This window comes from Barbatula barbatula, assembly GCF_947034865.1.
Source record: "Barbatula barbatula genome assembly, chromosome: 8".
In the NCBI taxonomy this organism is placed as follows: domain Eukaryota; kingdom Metazoa; phylum Chordata; class Actinopteri; order Cypriniformes; family Nemacheilidae; genus Barbatula; species Barbatula barbatula.
In genome coordinates, this window is record NC_136771.1 from 24,671,405 (window position 1) to 24,693,005 (window position 21,601).

At 42.2% G+C, this 21,601-nt stretch overlaps 2 protein-coding genes across 3 annotated transcripts; both read right to left on the bottom strand.

Moving 5' to 3' along the window:
- Nucleotides 1-11,592: 11,592 nt before the first annotated feature.
- On the bottom strand, nt 11,593-17,107 carry LOC306897200 (deoxynucleoside triphosphate triphosphohydrolase SAMHD1-like). Of its 2 annotated transcripts, XM_079461757.1 has the most exons (16): nt 17,047-17,107; nt 16,218-16,257; nt 15,548-15,708; nt 15,267-15,382; nt 14,824-14,883; nt 14,701-14,714; nt 14,431-14,577; nt 14,248-14,348; nt 14,040-14,166; nt 13,832-13,923; nt 13,626-13,711; nt 13,409-13,545; nt 12,921-12,995; nt 12,739-12,843; nt 12,460-12,635; nt 11,593-12,376 (listed from the first exon to the last, which is right to left on the bottom strand). In XM_079461757.1, exons 2-16 carry the CDS (start codon nt 16,221-16,223, stop codon nt 12,346-12,348), a joined length of 1,434 nt encoding a protein of 477 aa, XP_079317883.1. In that variant the 5' UTR covers nt 16,224-16,257; nt 17,047-17,107; the 3' UTR covers nt 11,593-12,345. The 2 variants fall into 2 exon arrangements, with proteins under 2 accessions (XP_079317883.1, XP_079317882.1); XM_079461756.1 differs by lacking the exon at nt 17,047-17,107 and having other exon boundaries at nt 16,218-16,407.
- A 1,043-nt stretch (nt 17,108-18,150) lies between these two features.
- On the bottom strand, nt 18,151-21,481 carry LOC306897188 (uncharacterized protein). Its single transcript, XM_079461728.1, has 3 exons — nt 21,183-21,481; nt 20,744-21,080; nt 18,151-20,623 (listed from the first exon to the last, which is right to left on the bottom strand). The coding sequence occupies exons 1-3, from the start codon at nt 21,339-21,341 to the stop codon at nt 19,425-19,427; spliced, it is 1,695 nt and encodes a 564-aa protein (XP_079317854.1). The 5' UTR covers nt 21,342-21,481; the 3' UTR covers nt 18,151-19,424.
- Between the last annotated feature and the right edge of the window lie 120 nt (nt 21,482-21,601).

Sequence of the window (21,601 nt, forward strand, 5' to 3'; positions counted from 1 at the left end):
TCATTCATGAGTCCCAGCATGCATTGCAGTTGATCTGATTATCTGAATTAGTTTGATGATTGTTGTTCTTGTTGATGTTTGTGTGATGAGTGTTGATGTCTAAGTGTGATTCTTTGTCTCAGTACTTTTACAATCCTCCCAGATGTAAAATGCTTGATTTTCAAACTGTGTCACTACCCTTGCAGGATTCACAGTGGAAAGCTTGTAATAATGAATTGTGATATTTTCTGTCAGGTCGTCTTTCCAGGAGATTCTTGTTTGATGTCTTTTCGCCACATTTGTACACAGAACGGCTGTGAGAATGCTGCAAGTGACTTGTAGTGTCCTGTGTACTCACAACTGTTGGGTAGGAGTGTTTAATTATTAATGCCAGAGTTTAGTACTTTTAAAATACAACCAGTGTTGACATCTGGGGATTCACCAGTTGTGATAAACAAGTACAAATTGATGACAGATTTCAGAAAGTGAATGTGATTGGGAAACAAGAATTCATATTGTCAAGGCCTTTCAAAGGTGGTGTGAACTCTGTGATCTGAAAGGATTTAACATGGATGCAGACATGACTTTATTTCTTCTGAACAGGTAAGACATTTCAATATTTCAATAGATAATACAAAAATCCCAGCATGCACTGCGTCACGTATAAATGATCACCACTGTTGAGGACTGTTGGAGAAGTGTTGACTTATTTTCTTCAGCAATAAAACTATATTTATTTCCAGCGCTGTCAGTTTTTTGTAAAGTGTTTCTATAGTTATGCTCAGGTGTTTATCATGAAATACTTCTACTGTCATTGAAACATTGCTTTATAAGGTAAGTGTGCTAAGAGCACCATAAAGGTGACAGCTTCTCTTGACCAATGAAACATCAATATTATTTTTCATGTACGCGTACCTGAACCGACAAGATAGAGGAGAAATATCCATTAAAGTTGTTATTTTGGTTTGTTTCTCACACATAAAGCATTCTCAGTGCTTCAAACATATTCAGTTGAGTCTCTATGAGCCGATGGATCAATTTACATTTATTCATTTGGCAGACGCTTTTATCCAAAGCGACTCACAAGTAGTTTATTTACAGTGACACATTACTGCAGAGCAATCAGGGGTAAGGTGTCTTGATCAAGGACCCTTCAGTCATGACCTGCTGACACTGAGATTAGAACCAGCAACCTTCTGATCACAAGACCAACTCTCTAACCACCAGACCACAGCTGAATTTAACAACATCTCAAGTGCTTTTCTAGACCTTCACAACAACTATAACTGTGATGTCTATGAGGAGGCCTGGAAATCTCTCAGATGTCACTAAAATCTCTTTATTTGTGCTCTGAAGACGCCGTGAGGTCTTAAAACATGTTAAACGTCATGCGCTTGAGTAAAACATGACACATTTGATCTTGGGATGAACTTCTCCTTGAAGACTATTTCAATGGAATATAAACTAGATCATAAACCTCTGTTCATTCTCAACAGGATCTGTTATAAACACATGAAATAAAGTGAAACTGGTGTGTATAATACGTGAAGATGTAAATGGTGTGTGTGGAGCTGTTTCATTCTCATCTGAGGAGATCTTGACATCAACTACATCAGTTTGTGTGTCAGGAAATAACATGTCGTGATCTACAAGTGAGCCAGAAAAACTTTACTATCTACTGGAGGAAATATTCACCTCTTCAAACTAAACAACACAGAATCTGTTTTCAGTTGTTCAGACTGATGGTCACATTAATAATGAGAAACATGAGGTCCAAGTTAAAATATAGTGTTTCAATTCAATTGTGCATTAATAAGAGTGGAAGACAAGTTGTGTAAATATGAGGAAGTTGATGTTTTTTTACTTATACAATGTTTCTGGAACACAATTGCAAAAATATTGTTATAAATCAGACAATTGTCTTGACACACAACCCACATCATCACTCATCATACAAACCTTATCAAAGGTCACAATCATCAACCTAATCCAGATAAACTGATCCACTGCAATGCATAGTTTTGTACTGTTTTGTAAAGCATGCATTGCAGCATGAAGCTTTATTTTGTTGATTATCACCATTGTTGAATTTCATACATTGATTCTGATACACAAGATCCCAACTAAAGCAAACACAATATTGGAGATTTCTGCTGGTAAAAAGAAATGGATGGCCAACATCAGACGTTTGAATGACATTATTGAATGATGTAGAAGAATATTTCTCTGATTGACTACAAAATGAGATGCTATGGACATCTTTGAACAGAAAATGTGATGTTCGTGCAAGATCTGCATCATCTCAATATTAGCTTTATTACTGTTCACTTAATACTCAACCCTATACTTGAGCTCTCCCACGACATAAGCTCAAGCACATCTCTTCTGAACAATGGTAACCACAACACTCAGAAATTGTAATCTTAAGGGGCAACCACAACACTCAAAAATCTCTTCTAAATTCACTGAATGAATTAAGTCTGACAACAAAATAATTCAATAAAGATCCTTTATACATGTTGAACATGATAAAATTCAGTTGAATTCACTCAATGATTTGTGCATTTAAAAGATCAAGATTCTTTTCTCAAAATATGAAAACAAGAACAAAATTTAATTTAAGAAAGTTTATTCATTTCATGAAATCTGATAAGACACAGAATCATTTATAAGTTTTAGGTTTATAATATTACAGTACAGAATTTGTCAGGTGACTTGCAATACAACAATACATTTCTAATAAAGAATTACAATTCATCATTTTTCTTTTAGGTTTTTTTGTTTAGCCTAATGCATCAAAAAGTTAAAAACATTCAATAGATGATGTCAAGAGAGGAGACACAGTAAAAAAGTAACTCAAGGAGCATTAAAGGGTTGACTTGATGACATTCTCATTTGAGATGGTTTTCTGTGACCTCAGTTTCCAGATTTACTCAATGTCAGCGGCTTCAAACCCAGTGTATTGGTCTTCAGGATCAGGATACACTTCTTGAATACGTTTGACGACACATGATGGGAGGGGGTTCCTTACCCTGAGGCCCAAAGAACCAATTGTGAAAGCTCCTATATGCCATTCTCCTACAAAAACTGATGGAGGAAATAAATAACAATATAATAATCTGATAACAGATTTATTATGAATATGTAAATCCGCAGGCAGTGATGTTACACACACTAACTTCATGTTAACACAATTCCCACATTTGCACCTGTTGAAAAAGCATTGACAATAAAACATCTTACTGAGATCCTTCATTTTAGTGCTTAGTAAATCATGATCTGCTTGTTTTAATGTTCTGAGCTTTGCCAAATTAATTTAACCGTCCACAACATAAATGAGTCAAGAACCCTCAGCATGAATTATCATGTAGAACAAATCATCATTATTATGATCAATGAATTGTTGGGCTCTTGGTTCATCATCTGTGTTGCGTTTATGTTTTTGTATAAAGAAAATCGGGATTTATTGAGGAAGAACCAGTGTAATCGTTGTGAAGTTACAGAAGTTGATGTTTTGTTCTTGAGCTTGAAACTCAACATGGTGACGATCAAGAAAAGAAAGCTTAATGCTGCAAGGCATGCTGGGTAACATCATAGACCAAAATCAGTCATGCGTCCCAGCATGCAGTGCAGTTGATCTGTTTATTTGTAATAGTTTAATGATTGTCACCAGTGTTGATTTTTAATGTGTCAGTTAAAGTTTGAGCCAGAAGTTTTGCATTTGCACAAGTCAACTAGAAGCGAGTGTTACAGCTGGATGTGTTTTATTATCACCAGAACAATGACATGTCGTCTCTTACACTGTAAACAAACCTACTGCCAATGCTTTCTTTGTCTAGAATGATTAATTCTGCATCTTTATTACATCAAACACAAGCTTTCACTTTAACACGCTAAACATGAACTATATGTCAACAACTACAATAACTTTGTATGTTTCCCTGAGATATAAAATACCATGCTGGGGTGTTCTGTTCATCATTTTGAGCCTAAAAAAGGAAGAAAGACTTTAACAATTAACATCCGCAGTACATGCCTAATAACATGCAGTTGACTGTTGCATCATATGATCAAAAATCTCATTTTTCTATAGTTTATGAGTAAAAGTACACAAACCAACACACTATACTAGAAAGCATTCAGGCAATGTTGAACTGTGTAATGATGGTTAAAAGGTTGAACTGGTTCTATTGTTAAGTCAGTTCAACCTTTTATCACTGAGCTTTCCTGTATCTCAGTGGTAAGAGCTTTGTGTTAACAGCACAAGGTTGTGTGTTGGATCTCAGGGGATTACAGATACCTGTGTATAAATGTATAGGATCATGCAATGTAAGTCGCTTTGGATAATGTTCTGATGTAGTGATAAAGAATCATCTGAACACAAACATCTGTTGATGTCAAGATCTCCTCAGATGAGAATGAAACAGCTCCACACACACCATTAACATCTTCACTTATTACACACACCAGCTTCACTTTATTTCATGTGTTTATAAGGTTTATGATCTAGTTTATATTTTTTATTTTAAGGTGACCTTAACATTTATAAATGATGCAGACACAAGGTCAAACAAGAACCAGATACACATACGATGCAAAAACTGAGAGCTGCCATCTGTTAAAAAAATCAGAAAGCAGCATTTGCAATGCATAGATTATATTTACATGGCAAAGATGGTTTATTCAAAATGACTCAAGAACAAATACGCAGTATTTTAAATACACAAATAACAGCAGTGAGCAACTCCTAAAGAAAACAAATACAAACGAGCTGAAATACAAAGTTCCACACTGTAAAATATGCCGGCGAAATTAACAGTGAAATTCTATAGTTTTCACAGAGAAAACATAACCTCACATAACCTCGATTCCCTGAGATACGTAATACGTCAAATTCTCTGGAAAATGAACAGTGAAATTCTGTAGTTTTTGTGGAGTTGAAACAAACTCCTTGTATAAACTATCACAACCTTCACTTACAGACACTACTGTCACTTTGTCTACAAAACTTCTAATTGAGAATCAACACAAGTTTACATGTTGATGACTTTTGTTGAATCATCATTATGGTGATGAGTGTTTGCTTTAGTTGGGAAACGTCTCGGTTACGTCTGTAACCTCGGTTCCCTTCAGTCGGTCTCTCGACGTTGTGAGAGACTGACTGGGGTTTGATCTTGAGAACCTACCTTCTCCGAGATAATTAATTATAAAACGCCAATGGGCTTGGCGAATGGCACGCGCACGCCAGTCTCCGCCCCGTGCATACGGGTATAAAGGAAGATGGCGGCGGTCATTCACTCACTCACCCTTTGTACTGAGAAACCTGAGAGGGCACTCCCGTTCACTGCAGTGATTCGGTGCAGCGTTGTGGCATGAAGTCACAACGTCTCGTTCCCTCCATCAGGGAACCGAGGTTACAGACGTAACCGAGACGTTCCCCTTCAGTCGGTCTCTCGACGTTGTGAGAGACTGACTGGGGATCAATCTTAAACGCCACAGCGCTTGCACCGATATCACGACCTCTAGCGGAGCGACCCTGACTGGGCTAGCGAGTCACAAGAGTGCTACCGCGAGACATAATCTTCCAGTCATATAGTATTGGTCATACTGAGAAGCCTCTACTGACGGCCTCACGGACAGTGGCGTACACCTCTAGTAGCGAGGAGCTGTCCGGAGCCGAACACTGGGGAAACACTGCTCTCCTCTTATAAGAGTGTGTTACGGAGGCCACATCCTACCGGGAGGGGAGGTACCTGTGGAGACATGACATGGTCTCCCCGGCGGGGAGAACAACATGCGGAAAGGTGTTAGCCCGAATAGGGGGACAATCCAGGTGGGATTACCACCGGCGGGAGGGGTCACAGATTCACCAATCGGGAAATCCTGAGTGAGGAATTCAACACACGGGACGACCCAGAGGGGAGTCACTACGTATGGGGCACTAGTCCTAATACAGGGGTCTGCCTGAGCAGGGATGACTCTACCTATAACGGACCTGGTTCTAACAGACGGCTCCGCTCAGTCTGTTACCAAGTGCAATGCTTAGTGATGGATGGAATGCCTATACTTCGCCCGAGAGGGGAAAGTAGGTAGGCTACAATAGCGCACGCCCAAACCAGGAGCCCACCCTAAACGTTGGCGGCGTTTAAGGGCATGTGCTGCAACTGGTTCCACGTGGAGATTGTAAAATCTCGTGAAGGTACTGGGCGTAGCCCAACCCGCAGTTCTACAAATGTCTGCCAGAGAGGCGCCCTGTGCCAGTGCCCACGAGTGGAGTGGGCTCTCACTGCCAGCGGGCACGGCGATGGTACCCAGTGCGCCACCTCTGTTTGGAGACAGCCCCCCGCGGGTGCCGTCTCCCAGAACAGACAAAGAGCTGCTCAGAGCTTCTGAGGCTCTGTGTGCGGTCCAGACCGAGGCGCAGCGCGCGTACTGGACACAACACATAAAAAGGTTGGGTCTTCCTCTCCGGAGGGGAGCACCTGCAGGTTCACCACCTGGTCCCGGAAGGGAGTAGTGGGAAGCTTGGGCACGTCGTCGGGATAGGATCTCAGGACCACGTGAGAATTACCAATCCCGAGTTCCAGGCACCTTTGAGACACAGAGAATGCCTGTAGGTCCCCCACCCTCTTGATGGAGGTGAGCGCCACAAAGAGTGCATCTTTCATCCAACTGAGGAAGATTGGCAATTCTTAGGGGCTCACCAGGGCCGTACCAAGGCCCTGTAAGACCACATTAGGGTCCCAAGAGGGTACGGAGCGCGGCCAAGGTGGACACACCCTTCTCGCGCTCCTGAGGAACCTGGTGACCAGGTTGTGCTGACGGGGATACTTACCTGCGGGTCAGCACTGATCCGATCAGGCAACTCCGCGGGTTCTCCTCCCGGGGAGAACACCAGGACAAATTGGCGCCACTTATAAGCGTATAACCGCCTAGAGGCGGGGCTCTAGCCTGTAAGACAGTCTCCCGGACCGCTAACGGGCAAGCCCTCGTCCCGTCCAGGGGCCAGGCATGGAGGTTCCAGAGGCCTGCGTTGGGGTGCCACAACGTGCCCTTCCCCTGCGGAAGGTCCTTCGTCAGGGGAATGGGCCAGGGGGGGCCGTCTTCAGATCTACCAGATCCGAGAGCCAGGTCTGGTTGGGCCAGTATGGCACCACTCACCAGAACCTGATTCCCCTTTTCCCTGACCTTGCACAGGCTCACTGGGGGGAAGGCGTACTTCCGCTTGTCCCGCGGCCAGCTTTGTGCTAGGACATCCGTGCCGAGGGGACCCTCTGTCTGGGAATACCATAGCGGGTAATGGGTGGAGTCCGGGGAGGCAACAGGTCCACCTGTGCCTGCCGAACCGCTTCCCACATGAGCCAGGCTGCACGGGGATGGAGTCGCCACTCTCCGCGGGGAGTACACTGTCGAGAGAGCGCATCGGCTGTCTGGTTCAGGTTGCCCGGAAGAAACGTGGCCCGCAGGGATTTCACCTGCTGACTCCAAAGGAGGAGGCGTCGGGCGAGTTGTGATAACTGCGGTGAGCGTATGCCGCCTTGCGATTGATGTACGCCACGGCAGTCGTGCTGTCCAACCGGACTAGCACGTGTTTGTCCTGCACGAGGGGCTGGAGCCTCCTCAGTGCCAGAAGGACTGCCAACAACTCTAGGCAGTTGATATGCCAACGCAGTCGGGGACCTGTCCACCGACCAGATACTGCGTGCCCACTTGCACACCGCACCCCACCCTTGCAGGGAGGCGTCTGTCGTTACCACGACACGCCTCGAAACCTGTCCGAGCGGAACCCCCGCTCGGAGAAAAGGTCAAGTCTGACCAGGGTAAGAGAGTGCGAAGGCACTGAGGCGTTACCGTAATCCGCCTGGTGCCGGCGTGCCACGCCGTCCAGGGAACCCGACTCTGAAAATTCTTCAGCGGCGTCGAGGGATTCTGACTGATCAACCTCAGACAGCGCAGCACTGACTGTGCACGCTCGTTGGTGAGACGTGCTGACATACGGACAGAGTCTAGTTCCATACCGAGGTAAGAGGTGCTCTGCGCGGGGGAGAGCTTGCTCTTCTCCTGGTTGACCCGGAGGCCTAGACGGTCTAGGTGCCGAAGCACAAGGTCCCTGTGCGTGCACAACACATCTCGTGAGTGTGCCAAGATAAGCCAGTCGTCGAGATAGTTTAGCACTCGCACGCCTTGCTCCCTGACAGGAGCTAAGGCAGCCTCCACTCGTTTGGAAAAAACACGTGGAGACAGGGCCAGACCGAATGGCAGGACCCTATACTGATACGCCCTTCCCTCGAACGCGAACCGTAGGAACAGCCGGTGTCGGGGGAGAATAGAGACGTGAAAGTACGCGTCCTTCAGGTCGATCGCCACGAACCAATCCTGGTGACGTACCGAGCCCAGGATGCGCCTCTGCGTCAGCATTCTGAACGGCAGCTTGTGCAGGTGCTTGTTCAGGCGCCGCAGATCCAAAATGGGCCGCAGCCCCCCGCCTTTTTGGGCATGATGAAGTACTGGCTGTAAAACCCGGACGACATCTCGATTATAGGGACGGGTTCGACCGCACCCTTCGCCAGAAGGGCGGCGACCTCCTGCCGAAGTACGGAAGCATTCTCTCCTCGCCCCGAGGTGTACAGAATGCCCCGAAACCTGGGGGGGCGCCTGGCGAATTGGATCGAGTAACCGAGACGGACTGTCCTCTCTGTCCAGTGTGACGGGCTGGTGCGCTACCAAGCGCCCAAGAACCGCGACAACGGGACCAGAGGGACAATCTGCTTCACCGTGCCGTGTCACAGGGGGGACCCCCCGGGAGGTTGACGGCTCTGTATGTTTACCTGCTTCAGGCGGCCTGACGCAATGTCCGGGGGAGATTGCGGTCGGCAGCCCGATCCATCCAATACACCGTCTGGATGAGAGTGTTGTGGAGGAAAACCCCAGGGGAGATTTGTCTCTTTGTGAGTATGTGGGCGCCGGACCCTGAAAAGGGCCCAGACTCGATGGAACGCGGCAGGCAGCGTCCTTCTCCGATCCGGCGTTGGAAAGGCCGGGATTCGGGCCCAGTAAAATTTCCCCCTGGTTCATCCCGTCAGGGCCGCTTAAAGGACCTCTTGGCGGGCTGTTGACGGGGAACAGATGCCCTCTTCCGCGGGGGCTACGTCTCTGGTTGGTCGTCCTCTGGGAGGTTCCTCAACCAGAGGGCCGCCGCGGGAGGGCAGGGCTGCTGGGAACCAGGCTGTGCCCGAGACCATGCCGACCTGTTGGTGGGCACGTTGCGGCGTGGTAGGATCTATTCGATCGCCTCAGTCTGCTTCCAGACCGCGGAGAACTGCCGTCCTCCACGGTATCACCAAGCAGCCCTGCTTGCGAGATGGCCGCATCCAGAACGGGCGTTCTGGGCGCCGCTCACCCGCGCAAGACTAAGCCACAGATGCCTCTCTTGGACCACCATTGTGGACATCGGCCGACCCAGGGCACGTGACGTGGCCTTCGTCGCTCGTAGCGTGAGGCTCACTCAGACGAGTTGGGTCGGACTTCCCGCCGTCCAAATCCTTCAGGACTTTCGCCTGAAAAACCCGGAGGACCGCCATGGCGTGGAGAGCGGAGGCGGGTAGTCCAGCAGCACGGCAAGCCTTCGACGAGTGTCGAATAGGGCTTACATGCTCTGGACGGGAGTCTAGGTCGAGCCCCCCAAGTGGCAGATGTCTGCGGGCACAAGTGACCCGCGACTGCACGCTCCACGCGGGGAACGTCAACATAGCCTCTAGCCGCCCCACCAACCAGGGAAGTCACAGCCACAGAGCCCTCCGGCCTGAAACGCGCCGAAAGGGGCGCATTCCAGGACTTGGCGAGCTCGTCATGCACCTCCGGGAAGAATGGTAACGGAGCGGGGCGTGGCTTTTGACCACGCCCCCGAAACCGCGCATCTAGCCACGAGCGTTCCGAGGAGGATGTTGTTACACCCTGCAACCCGATGCACGCGGCTGCCCGGGAAAGCATGGCCGACATCTCAGCGTCAGTCTCCTCCGGAGCTCGACTGCCTGACGACAGGAGATCAGAGGAGTCTTCCGCATCCGATGCCAGCAGGCAGCTGTCCGACGCAGCGATAGAGATAGCGGCATCATCCGTGTGCGAAGTCTTACCACTATGAGACGGCCGTCTGCCGCTTGTAGGGGACGAACCAGGTGAGCGTGAAGGGGTATAGATGGTCCGCGAGCGTGAAGCTGACGGAGCGACATCTATCGAAGTCCCTAAATCACCCCCGCCGCTCGCCAAAGCGGTCAACCTCATCGAAACGGCAGCTGAACACGCCTGGGAAACAGACGGGGTGGTGGCAGCGCTCGAAAGAACGTAGCCAACCGTGACCGCAACACCCTGATTGCTATGTCCGCACACACGGGACATTGCATCAGTGAAACCTGCCTCAGCATGCTTGAGCCCCAAGCAAGTGACACAGGAATCATGGCCGTCAGACTCCGGGATGAGTCTGTCACACCCAAGGATACAGCTACGAGACATGCTCGTAGCCGGAGGGACTTACCTCTTAAGGTCTGTAGCCTTCTGCCGAAACGCCCAGGGGAAGTCCACCGAAAGGAGAAGTCCGCTGCTCCGCGTCATAAATCCAGCAGGTTAAAAGTTTTCTCGAAGTCGAGTATCGCGTGTAGCATCAGCAAACACACAGGTTCCGAAGAACAAAGGATGAGTGAATGACCGCCGCCATCTTCCTTTATACCCGTATGCACGGGGCGGAGACTGGCGTGCGCGTGCCATTCGCCAAGCCCATTGGCGTTTTATAATTAATTATCTCGGAGAAGGTAGGTTCTCAAGATCAAACCCCAGTCAGTCTCTCACAACGTCGAGAGACCGACTGAAGGGGAACACATTAAATCTGTCAAGATCTCACCAGAGGAGAATCAAACACAAACAAGCTGCTTGTCATTCAGAGATTTTGTAGATGTAATTTTCAACCAGAATCGAATCTCAGCACAACATTGTAAATACTGAAGTTAAACTGACAACATGTGAGAGCTGGAACCATATACTATACCACTGAGTTTCCATCTCTTGTGTTACCATAAACCTTATAAACACATGAAATAAAGTGAAACTGGTGTGTGTAATAAGTGAAGATGTTAATGGTGTGTGGAGCTGTTTCATTCTCATCTGAGGAGATCTTGACATCAACAGATGTTTGTGTTCAGATGATTCTTTATCACTACATCAGTTTGTGTGTCAGAAAATTATAAGTTGAGATCTACAAGTGAACCAGAAAAACTTTACTATCTACTGGAGGAAATATTCACCTCTTCAAACTAAACAACACAGAACCTGTTTACAGTTGTTCTGATAGTCACATGAATAATGAGAAACATGAAGTTTCACTGGTTCTTCTTATTAAACCTGTTTTACAATTGTACAGATTCCCAGAACACGTCAGCTGATGATCTTTGATCTTTTCAAACTTCATTTATTATTATAAACCCATTTAAACGTCCATAATCATTTTCTTCTATTCCGTTTATTGGCCATAAGATGATGAATTACAATAACATTAAGATATTTGACTGTTGGGTTGTTTTGCACACCTACATTTGCACAGTCAACAGCCTTATGAGGGTCAATGGATGAGAAACATACACTGATACCAGTGACCTGATCTAAGAGATGCTTAAGTGATAGATGCTAGAGAAGCTGTGACCTTTAACCTCCTTACATCAAACATCATATTTCTGTGTTTTGATCTCTAGAATAATGTGGTCTGATTATTTATCTGCTTCAATTCAATTCAATTGTATTTATATATTTCATGATTTATATTTTCAGTGCATTGTTCCAAAGCAGCTTTACAGGTGAAAATAAAAAAAACACAGAAAGATAAAACATACAGCTCAGTGCTGGTGTTTATAGAACAGACAAATTCATTCTAGTAAATAATATCTAATAAATGCAGTCTCCTGGTGAGCAAGATAACACGGCCCTGTGCCGATGAACCCAAACTCAAATGATAAACAAATGTAGAAAATAAAGGTGAGGAGAAAGCGGTCACAGCCGGGAGGACCAGATCTCCTCTGACGTGTCACAGCTGCACTCACTGACTTTTATTCAAGTTACTGAGGAAATGTTTATGAAGAACAAAAGAGGAATAAGAAGGAAAAATAGTAATGACATAATGTAACAGTATTTAATGCAAACTTACATCACATGACAGCAGTTTAAAGTTAAAGCTAGTTATAGCACAGGTTCAACTATACAGTGATTCTACAAAAGACACTTGCAATAGATTCTCAAAACAGATCAGCTGATGATCTTTGTCTCCATTTCCATTCAGACACACTTTCACTTTCTTCTTTAAAAGCTCATTTTCATTTCTATGATCTAAGAAAGTTTGATCCTCTTGGGTGTAGTTCTGGAACGTAATGAAAACATTATTGTCACACATATGAACAGAAACAGAGAATAAATGACTTTTCTCAACAGCAGATGATATACCTCTCATTCATTTCTGAATCCTGTTGTGCTTCTTCTTCTTCAGTCTGAAGTCCAAACATGTTTTTGCACCACAGCTCAAAACACTTCTGAGCCTCCTCAAGAATCTGCTCATCTGATCCACTATAATAAACCCGAAGGAGTCGCTCATAAAACCTCTCGGGCAGAAAACTGGACAGCTGTTGGTAAAGACAGACGGATGGAACAAGATGACCAGATTATTTATGATTCATATTCATTGATGGATTCAGTTGTTTGTCTAAAAGGCTCATCACAGGTTACCTGATATTTCTTGATCTTGAAGGCTGTGTCGGGGTTTCTCTTGCTGTAGAAATAGAAGCTGTCTATGGGCTTTTTACCCTTCATGCCGTGATCCATGTGAACCACCTGAGAAAAGATTTCACAATATATCAATAAAAACATTCAGATCAAACTGAGAGAGATTATTCCTCAACACAACGTACAGTGACCATGAAATCCACGTGTGACTTTATATTCTGTGTCTCCAGCGCTCTCGTCCAGTTTTCCTTCAGTGTTTTCTGAAGAGAATCACTCAAACATTACAGTCAGAAACATGATGATGTGACTTATTCCTTTAAATCTATAAATATTTCTAATGTATTTCACCCATTTAGTATTTTTTTACTTTAAAAGCACAAAGTTAAAACTTGACAATGAATCTCACATATTAAAACCAAGACAAGGGTGAAGAGCCCAACTCAAGAAAACACTGATCAGCACCGTCGGTGACTTGACATTTGTTGGGTGAACTATTTTAAAATGGAGTTGAAAATTCTTAGAAAATTAAATACAATGTAATTGACTCAAAGCAAAAAAAGAAAGTAAAAGGTTAAGTTCAGTGAACAAATCATGTTTTACACTGTAGATGTTGCTTATCTCTTTCTAGATGTGGCTCATGTTAAACATAAATCAATGTTTTCTTGAGTCTGACCTCTGAGAATTCATCTTGCATCATTCTGGCTTCTCCTATAAACTTTGGCAGACGTCTCTTAACAATTCTCTCGAGTATCATTCGAGCGTCTTTCAGCTCGTCATCAGAAGAGAACAAGATCTGATCAAATATCTGATCTGATAGAAAGAGGAGAACATCATTCAACTGTTATTTGTGATCAATCTCAACATATTTATTTGGAGATGTTTCATCTGACCTGAGAGTTTGCTGTAGTGTTCCATGTTGTCTACGGCTGCTGAGATCTTCAGGTGATCATTTGCTTTCACAAGAGCGTCTTTAATCCTGACACACAAAACAGAACCAGCATTCATCAACAACTCCAAAACAAAGACTTGATCATTCTTCATGTTCATATCTTTCATTTATTTCATTATATCACACTCAAAATCAAACACGGCTCACATGATTTCAATAATGTTGACTGTTTTGTGTTGGTAGGCCTGACGGTGAAGTGTGTATCTTGTGCGAAACATGTCATAAACATTATCTGCTTCCTAGAAATAAAACAACGCATCCGGTGTTTGGACATAAGAACAAGTAAACAGTGTAATGTTGAAGTTTCTGTGTGAAATGAGTTTATGGTTCACATGTAGATATAAATAAAAAGAACCTTGTCCCTGAAGCAGATAAACGGCCGTCGCACTTTCTCTTCTCCGACCTCCACCTCACACACTCGAGCAAACTTCAGCAGACGCTGATGATCAAAACTGTTTCTAAGACCGAGATGATGACAGTCGCTAGAGAAGAAAGACACAGAGAGATGATTTACTGCACAATAATGACAGTTTGGCATTGATTCAATATCGTCAAACATCTACCGTGCAAAATAATCCCATTTGTCCACATCAATGCCGTTGCGTTTATTGGCTACGATCTCATACAGGAAGGATTTATCTTCAGTTCGGCCCCTCGCTGTCCACTGCAGGAGTCACAACACATTCAGGATCTCAAATGAAACACATGAAAACAGGAATACAGTGGAAGATGACGGATGTGTTTACCGGTGTATCGGATGTGTTCACGCCCTGAATCAACTCTCCAATAAAGAGAAGATCTGCATCTGGATTCAGTCCACACACTTCCATCTCTTCTCTCAGTTCATTTGTCTTCACCAAGTGATGAAACATCTCAACTGAAGCCCTCTCATGCTATACATCCACACAAGACACAAGAATCAGCTGCTTTACATGACACCATACACATAATAATCCCCAAAAGCTCATAAAACATTGAAATAAAAAACTATTTAATCAAATGAATTTCATTCTTACCTTCCACTGAAAACCTAATAAAGACAAAAGGCTTTGTGATCAAAGTAGAATGAAGAAAGTTTAACTTTCTGACTCAGTTTTATGAATGAAAAGCTTCTGGTTATGGGTTAGTAAATAACTCACCAGATCCTCTGATCTCAGGAATAAACATGATATCAAACAGATGAGAGAACGGACCGTGACCTTCAATAAAACACAGAGCCTTCAAATAAATGTGATATCAAAACATTTGACAGAATTTTACTGTTTTAAGCGATATTTGTATTTCTGAAATACGGTAAAATAATTACAGAAAAAGAAACAAATTTACAAGAAAAACGAAGAAAACATCAAGATTTACAGGGACGTTTTTTATTTTACAATAAAACATTTTATTGAATTTCTTTTACAAAGTACTAGACAAGCAATAAGTTATGTGCTGACCAAAAACAGGACCTGATATCCAATAGTAATTGGTGTTTTGATCAAAACTCATGAATGCTTTTGTGTTCAGTCATAATTGAAATCCGTTTATGTTAGAAAATAAAATGATTGATATGAGAATATGATATGATCAAAACACTCACCTAAATCATGACACAGACCAGCGATCTGAACACACAGTTTATCTTCATCTGTTATCTTCAGCTCTGGTTGTTTTTCGCGTAGACTGTTGATCAAACATCCAGCAAGATACGCCACCCTTACACAAACACAAACAACACGTCTGATAAACACATTTCAGACTTTAAATAGACTATAAATGCCTTTATACATTCAACTGGTACATTTCTTTTCTTCTGTTAAGCATCCTCAAGACTTGTAAAAGTCCAAGAAAGATTTCATCAAATGCTAAGAGAGTTTTTACCCGATGGAGTGTTCAAAGCGGTTGTGTGAAGCTCCAGGATAAACCCAGTATCCTGCTCCCAGCTGTTTGATGTTCCTCAGTCTCTGAAACTCAAGCGTGTCAATGATCTTCACCAGCAGAGGATGCAACTCAATGTGACCGTGAATGGAGTCATTGAAAACCTACAGGACACAAAACATGCTTTTATATCTACATTTGCTTTATTTTGAAAGCACGTTGAATTTGGAAATGTGGAATTGACTTTAATCTGGATAAGTGAGATGAAGCTTTCTGTTCCTCTTCATTTGGTTCTGAACTCAATGCTCTTGTGTTTTTGTCCTCTGCTGATTCCTTTTGTGCTTCCAGAGATTCGTTCTTTGAGTCCTGTTGTCTTGAGCGTATGCTGTATTGTCTTGTCCTTCTATCTGAAACCTATTACCTACGTTTTGTCTTTACATTGTTGCTTATAGATTGCTTGTTTTACATTTACATTTATGCATTTAGCAGAAGATTCTATCCAAAGCGACTTACATTGCATGATCCTATACATTTATACACAGGTATCTGCAATCCCCTGAGATCAAACACACAACCGAGCGTTGATAACACAATACTCTTAACACTGAGATACAGGAAAGCTTTATACCAGAATGGCATTTTGCCAATAAATAAAATAAGACATTAAGTTTACCTTCATGATTTCTTCAGGGGTTTCTCCAAATAAAGAGTTTCTATTAAAACAATGTAAGCAAATGTTTACATTCATAAGAAAAACCCATTAAAACATTTGTGTTTGCATTTATACTAGTAGACATAAGACACAACTATTTATATATTTCTTACATTTACATTTATTCATTTGGCAGACGCTTTTACAAGTAGTTTTATACAGTGTCACATTACTGCAGAGCAATCAGGGGTAAGGTGTCTTGCTCAAGGGCCCTTCAGTCATGACCTGCTGGCACTGAGAGATTAGACCGGCGACCTTCTGATAACAAGCCCAACGCTCTAACCATTAGGCCACAGCTTCTTACGTCATCATGGTTATTGTACCATGTTATACGTACATATAGCCTATTTATTCAAGTAAATAGCGGACAATAATATAAACACATATACATGTTAAACGTATTATATATGTCCATGTATTAGATGAACATCGAGTGAAACTCTACTGTCGCTCTACTGTACGACTGCGCATGCGCTCTGAGTATATGCGCTCCAGCGCAGATGAGCATCGTATGAAACACCTGAGAGTCTTTCAGGACAAGAGTTGATATTCATTTATGAATCGGACAATAATGACGGTGTGTTTTACATTGAATGAGCTCAGTGGGAAGAGAATGACACCAGCGATGCCAATGTGAAGGGTTCGATCCCAGAGGGATGGAGCTACATCAGCAGAAACAAGTTTATAATTTCATGTAAGTGACATCGGATAAACGCATCAATCTAAACGTAATGAATTAAGAAATCGCTTTAAACATTTGAAGTTGTAAATGTAACGATGATCACATTACCTTCACTTTCACGACACCGGTTTCTCTTGAGCTCTTCTGATGCAGTCAGCGCACTACAGTTAGTAAACAATGGGGTGTGTCATGAAGAAGACACTGACCTGAGATCAGTCAGACATGTGTTAGACAGCACACTTTATACTAGAGTTGACTCTATATATACTATATCTATGCATTATGAATGATTTAGCTCCACAGATAGTCTGTAAGATGTTTGCTAGAGATCTGAAAACACATGAAGTGTAGAAACATCTGATAAACACCAGAAACAAGTTTTACAGCCCTACATTCTCAATCTTAAACATTTGATTTATAAAATACATATTTCAGCAATATCCATTTATTACAATATTAAAAAAATCATTTGCACTGGCTTATGACTGTAAGTATTAACATTTATTCTTTATGTTCTCTAAGTTTGGTAAATGTGAATTTGAAGAAATGTCCAGAAGATGTCACTGTTGAACAGACTAAAGCATGACATCCCTCATCATTGAGATCTTTACACTTAATACATCTGAAAACTGACTGATGTCAATGATGAGAAGATCAGAACAGATGAAGATGCTGAAGTTATAAACATCAGACGATGCTCATCGTGCAGAAAGTCCTCAGATACTCGTGAAGTTCATGCAGGACGTCTATTTGTTTGTAAATGTGTATATCTGCTAAATGTGAATGCTTTCAATAATGAAGTCACATACAGAATAACTAAAGGAAGCAAATGTCTTTATATTACAGGGTCTAGAAACATAAGGTCTTTATTTTATGAATTCATCTATTATTATTTTGTTATAATGGATGTAAAGCTGTTTTGCCACAGTTAATATTGTGAAAAGCACTATGTAGATCAAATTGGACTGAATGAATCAAAATAGAGCTTTTAAAACACAAGAATTCTGTTAAATATATTTAACAGATGTGTCCAGAAGAATAAGTTATTTATTTATATAAAATGTCAGAATTTAATTGTTTCTCACCTGATGGAGTTTGGTGTGAATATTAAACCTTACTTGACTTTGTTACAAACAAAATCTTGAATATTTTTACATTCAAACAGCATTGTGATTGTGCTTTTTCAGATACTTTTTTTTGTGAATTAGTTTTAATACTTTTATTCATAAAATACAATAAATAATTCCAAATGAAATATAATGCAGTATAATACAGTATCAATTTTAAAAACTGTAGTAAACTCCCAACACACCACATAGTAAATTTAAATATAATTATAATGTTGTAATACAACAGAATACTATAATATAATCATTCTTAAACACTGTACTGTGGTTTACTGCTACTGTATTGTTTCTTTTTCTCATGTCGGATAAAGCACCTGTATGTGAACCATTTCCACAATTAATAACACATGATGTCAGGTTTGTTTTACATGCAGAAAAGACCGAAAACTGCATATCAAATAAATCTCAAAGTCTAATAACAATCGTAAATATTTTTGACTGTTAAGAATGCAAATACTCCATCAGTTACCCAGAAATGACTTTATAACGTTGTATTTCTGTCAGTGTGGAATCATGAGTTTCAACTGCTCATGTGAACAAAATATTGAGTCTCATACGGATATTTCTCCTTGCATGAAGTCATTAAATAGCTCCTCTGTAAGAGCCTTGTGACGCCCCTCACGACTGTTCAGAAACAAGATCCGGTCAGTTGTTCGCCTTGGGTGAAATCCTTTCCTCGAAAATCATTTTCTTCAAACCTGTATGAGTTTCTTTCTTCTTCAGACCACAAAAGAAGATATTTTGAAGAACCAAACAGCACTGAACCTCATTGACTTCCACATGAAACCACTGAGACATTTCTCAAAATATCTCCTTTTGTGCTCCACTGAAGAGAGGCTCGCATATAGATTTTGATATGAAGTTCTCTGTATCCCAGCAAGACATCATCACAACACTGTCTGCTTCCTAAACTTACTCTCTCTTTCTCTGCGATATATAAATCATCCATAAGAATATCACATGAGCAAACGTTACACAATTAAAATGTATTTATTAATAACACACGCCACGCACATACCGCTTGTATTTGATTCCTAACTGTACTGCAAATCAAAACAACAAAATGTAATTAAATATTCCTATAAATTCAATAACTGTTTAACCCACTACAAATATCAAATATGAAAGTTATATACAGTATATATTGATGACCTTCAATGTACAGTGCTTGGATATAAAGACAAGTGTATGTCCCTATTCAAACTAAATTATATTTTTATATATTCTTTCATCATAGTAGCATCTGAACACATTTGGACATTTTTTGTCGTAGCTGCAAAACACTGAATTCCATCATCAATCCATATAAAAAAATAAATGTGATATTGACTGACAGTAAGAGCTCAGGGTTCAAAGACACTATGATGATTCCAGTGCAGTTTGTTCTTCAACATGTTTCTTCTGATGAGAATTAAAACTTCCTAAATAAGTGAATCTCTCACTGCAGATGGAGCATTGATAAGGTTTCTCTCCAGTGTGAACTCTCTCATGGGTTCTGAGGACATCTAATCGAGCAAACGTCTTGTCACACTGAGAACATTTATAAGGTCTTTCACCAGAATGAATTCTCTGATGTTTTGTAAAATTGTTCTGACGATTAAAACTCTTTCCACAAACACTGCAGTGATAAGGTTTCTCTCCAGTGTGAATTCTCTTATGAAAAATAAAAGAACTTGGCCGAGAAAATCTCTTTCCACAGTGAGAGCAGAGGTAAGGTTTCTCTCCAGTGTGAGTTCTCTCATGAGTTGTCAGATTAGATTTCTGACTGAAACGTTTATCACAGTGTGAACACTGATAGAGTTTCTCATCTGTGTGTGTTGTTTGATGTGACTTTAGACCAGATAACTGCTTAAAGGTTTTTCCACATTCACTGCACTGATACGGTCTCTCACTGGTGTGTAAACGCATGTGTCTCTTAATATAGGATCTGTAGCTGAATCTCTTGTCACAGTGAGGACACGCGTACGGTTTTTCTCCAGTGTGAATTCTCTGATGAGTGACAAGATTTCCTTTGGTGGTGAAATATTTGTCACATTCACTGCAGTGGAAAGACTTTTCAACTCTGTGTGTCCTCATGTGAGCTCCCATATTAGAAGAGGTTGTAAAAAAATTCTTGCCACACTGCTGACAGTGAAAGTGTTTCTTCTCGTACGGTTTTTCTCCCGTGTGAATTCTCTGATGAGCAACAAGATTTCCTTTGGTAGCGAAACACTTGTCACATTCACTGCAGTAGAAAGACCTTTCTCCAGTGTGTGTCTTCATGTGACGTTTCAGACTGAAAGAGGAGGCAAAACTCCTCCCACACTGCTGACAGTGAAAGTGTTTCTTGTCTCTGTGCTCTTGTGAATGACGTCTCTTCTCTTGTAAGGTAGGAAAGCTGATGTCACATCTCCTGCAGGTGAAGAGTTTCTGTTCTGTGTGTTTTCTCTCATGTGTCTCTAAACGTCTCTGTGAACTGAATGTCTTTCCACAGGTGATGCAGGAAAGAGTTTGTGCTGTCAGTCGCTGTTTTGATGTAGAGGCCGTTTCTCCATCACAACATGAATCACCGCTCTCATCTGAAACAAACACAACAGTGTTAAGAAGAAGCTCCAGCACATCTGACACTACATCAGTGTTGACTGAGGATGAGAAACAAGAGATTGAAATATTGTGATCAGACAACAGATGAAACAAACCTGAAGGAATAAAATCATCATCATCATCATGATTCTCATCTTCTTCATCAGTGTGATGTTCTTCTTCTTCTTCTGTGGTTTGTGTTTTGATGTCCATCAGTTTCCTGCAGTCCATCAGTCTGACAGAACACATGTTCAGTGGTCTGGTGTTCAGGATCTGCTGTTCTCCAGCGTTACAGACAGAATCCAGAGACTCTGTGGAGGTTTGATCAGTAGATTCATCCTGATTCAAGGTGTGATTACTGTCACACACAGTGTCCTGAGCGTCTGTGGGGTTTGTGTCAGTATAACAGAGTAAAGTGAGGCTGAGCTCGGAGTCCTGTGTGTGTCTGGATTTCTGTTCAGAGAGGAAATATATTGACATAAAGCTCTAAAGTGTCACAGTGACATTAAAGTAGAAACATTTAAAAACAGTCAATGATGTTGAATGTGTCCAAACCTCTGTGTTGAGTTCATGTCCTCTTGTCCTCAGCTTTTCCTCCAGTAACTTCACCTCTTTCTTCAGCTGACAGATTTCTGTGATGAAATCATCAATATCCAGCATGGACACATCAGTTCCTACTGATTTACAGCACATCTGTGACGTCATCGTCAACATCTAAACACACACAACACTCTGTTTACACTCATGAAAACACTAAAGAGAGAAAATCAAAGTGATGTAAACACGCAGCGCTCGATGTTTGTCTTTCTTTCTTTCTTTAGTGTGTTTATCGGCGGACTGAAGAGCTGCAGAGCGACTCCTGCTGGACTGGAGACTCATCACACTCAACACACATCCAGCTAAAGACAATCACAGTACACAAGAAAATACTGTGAGTAAACGAATTCCTGATTATATACACTATGATGATTCCA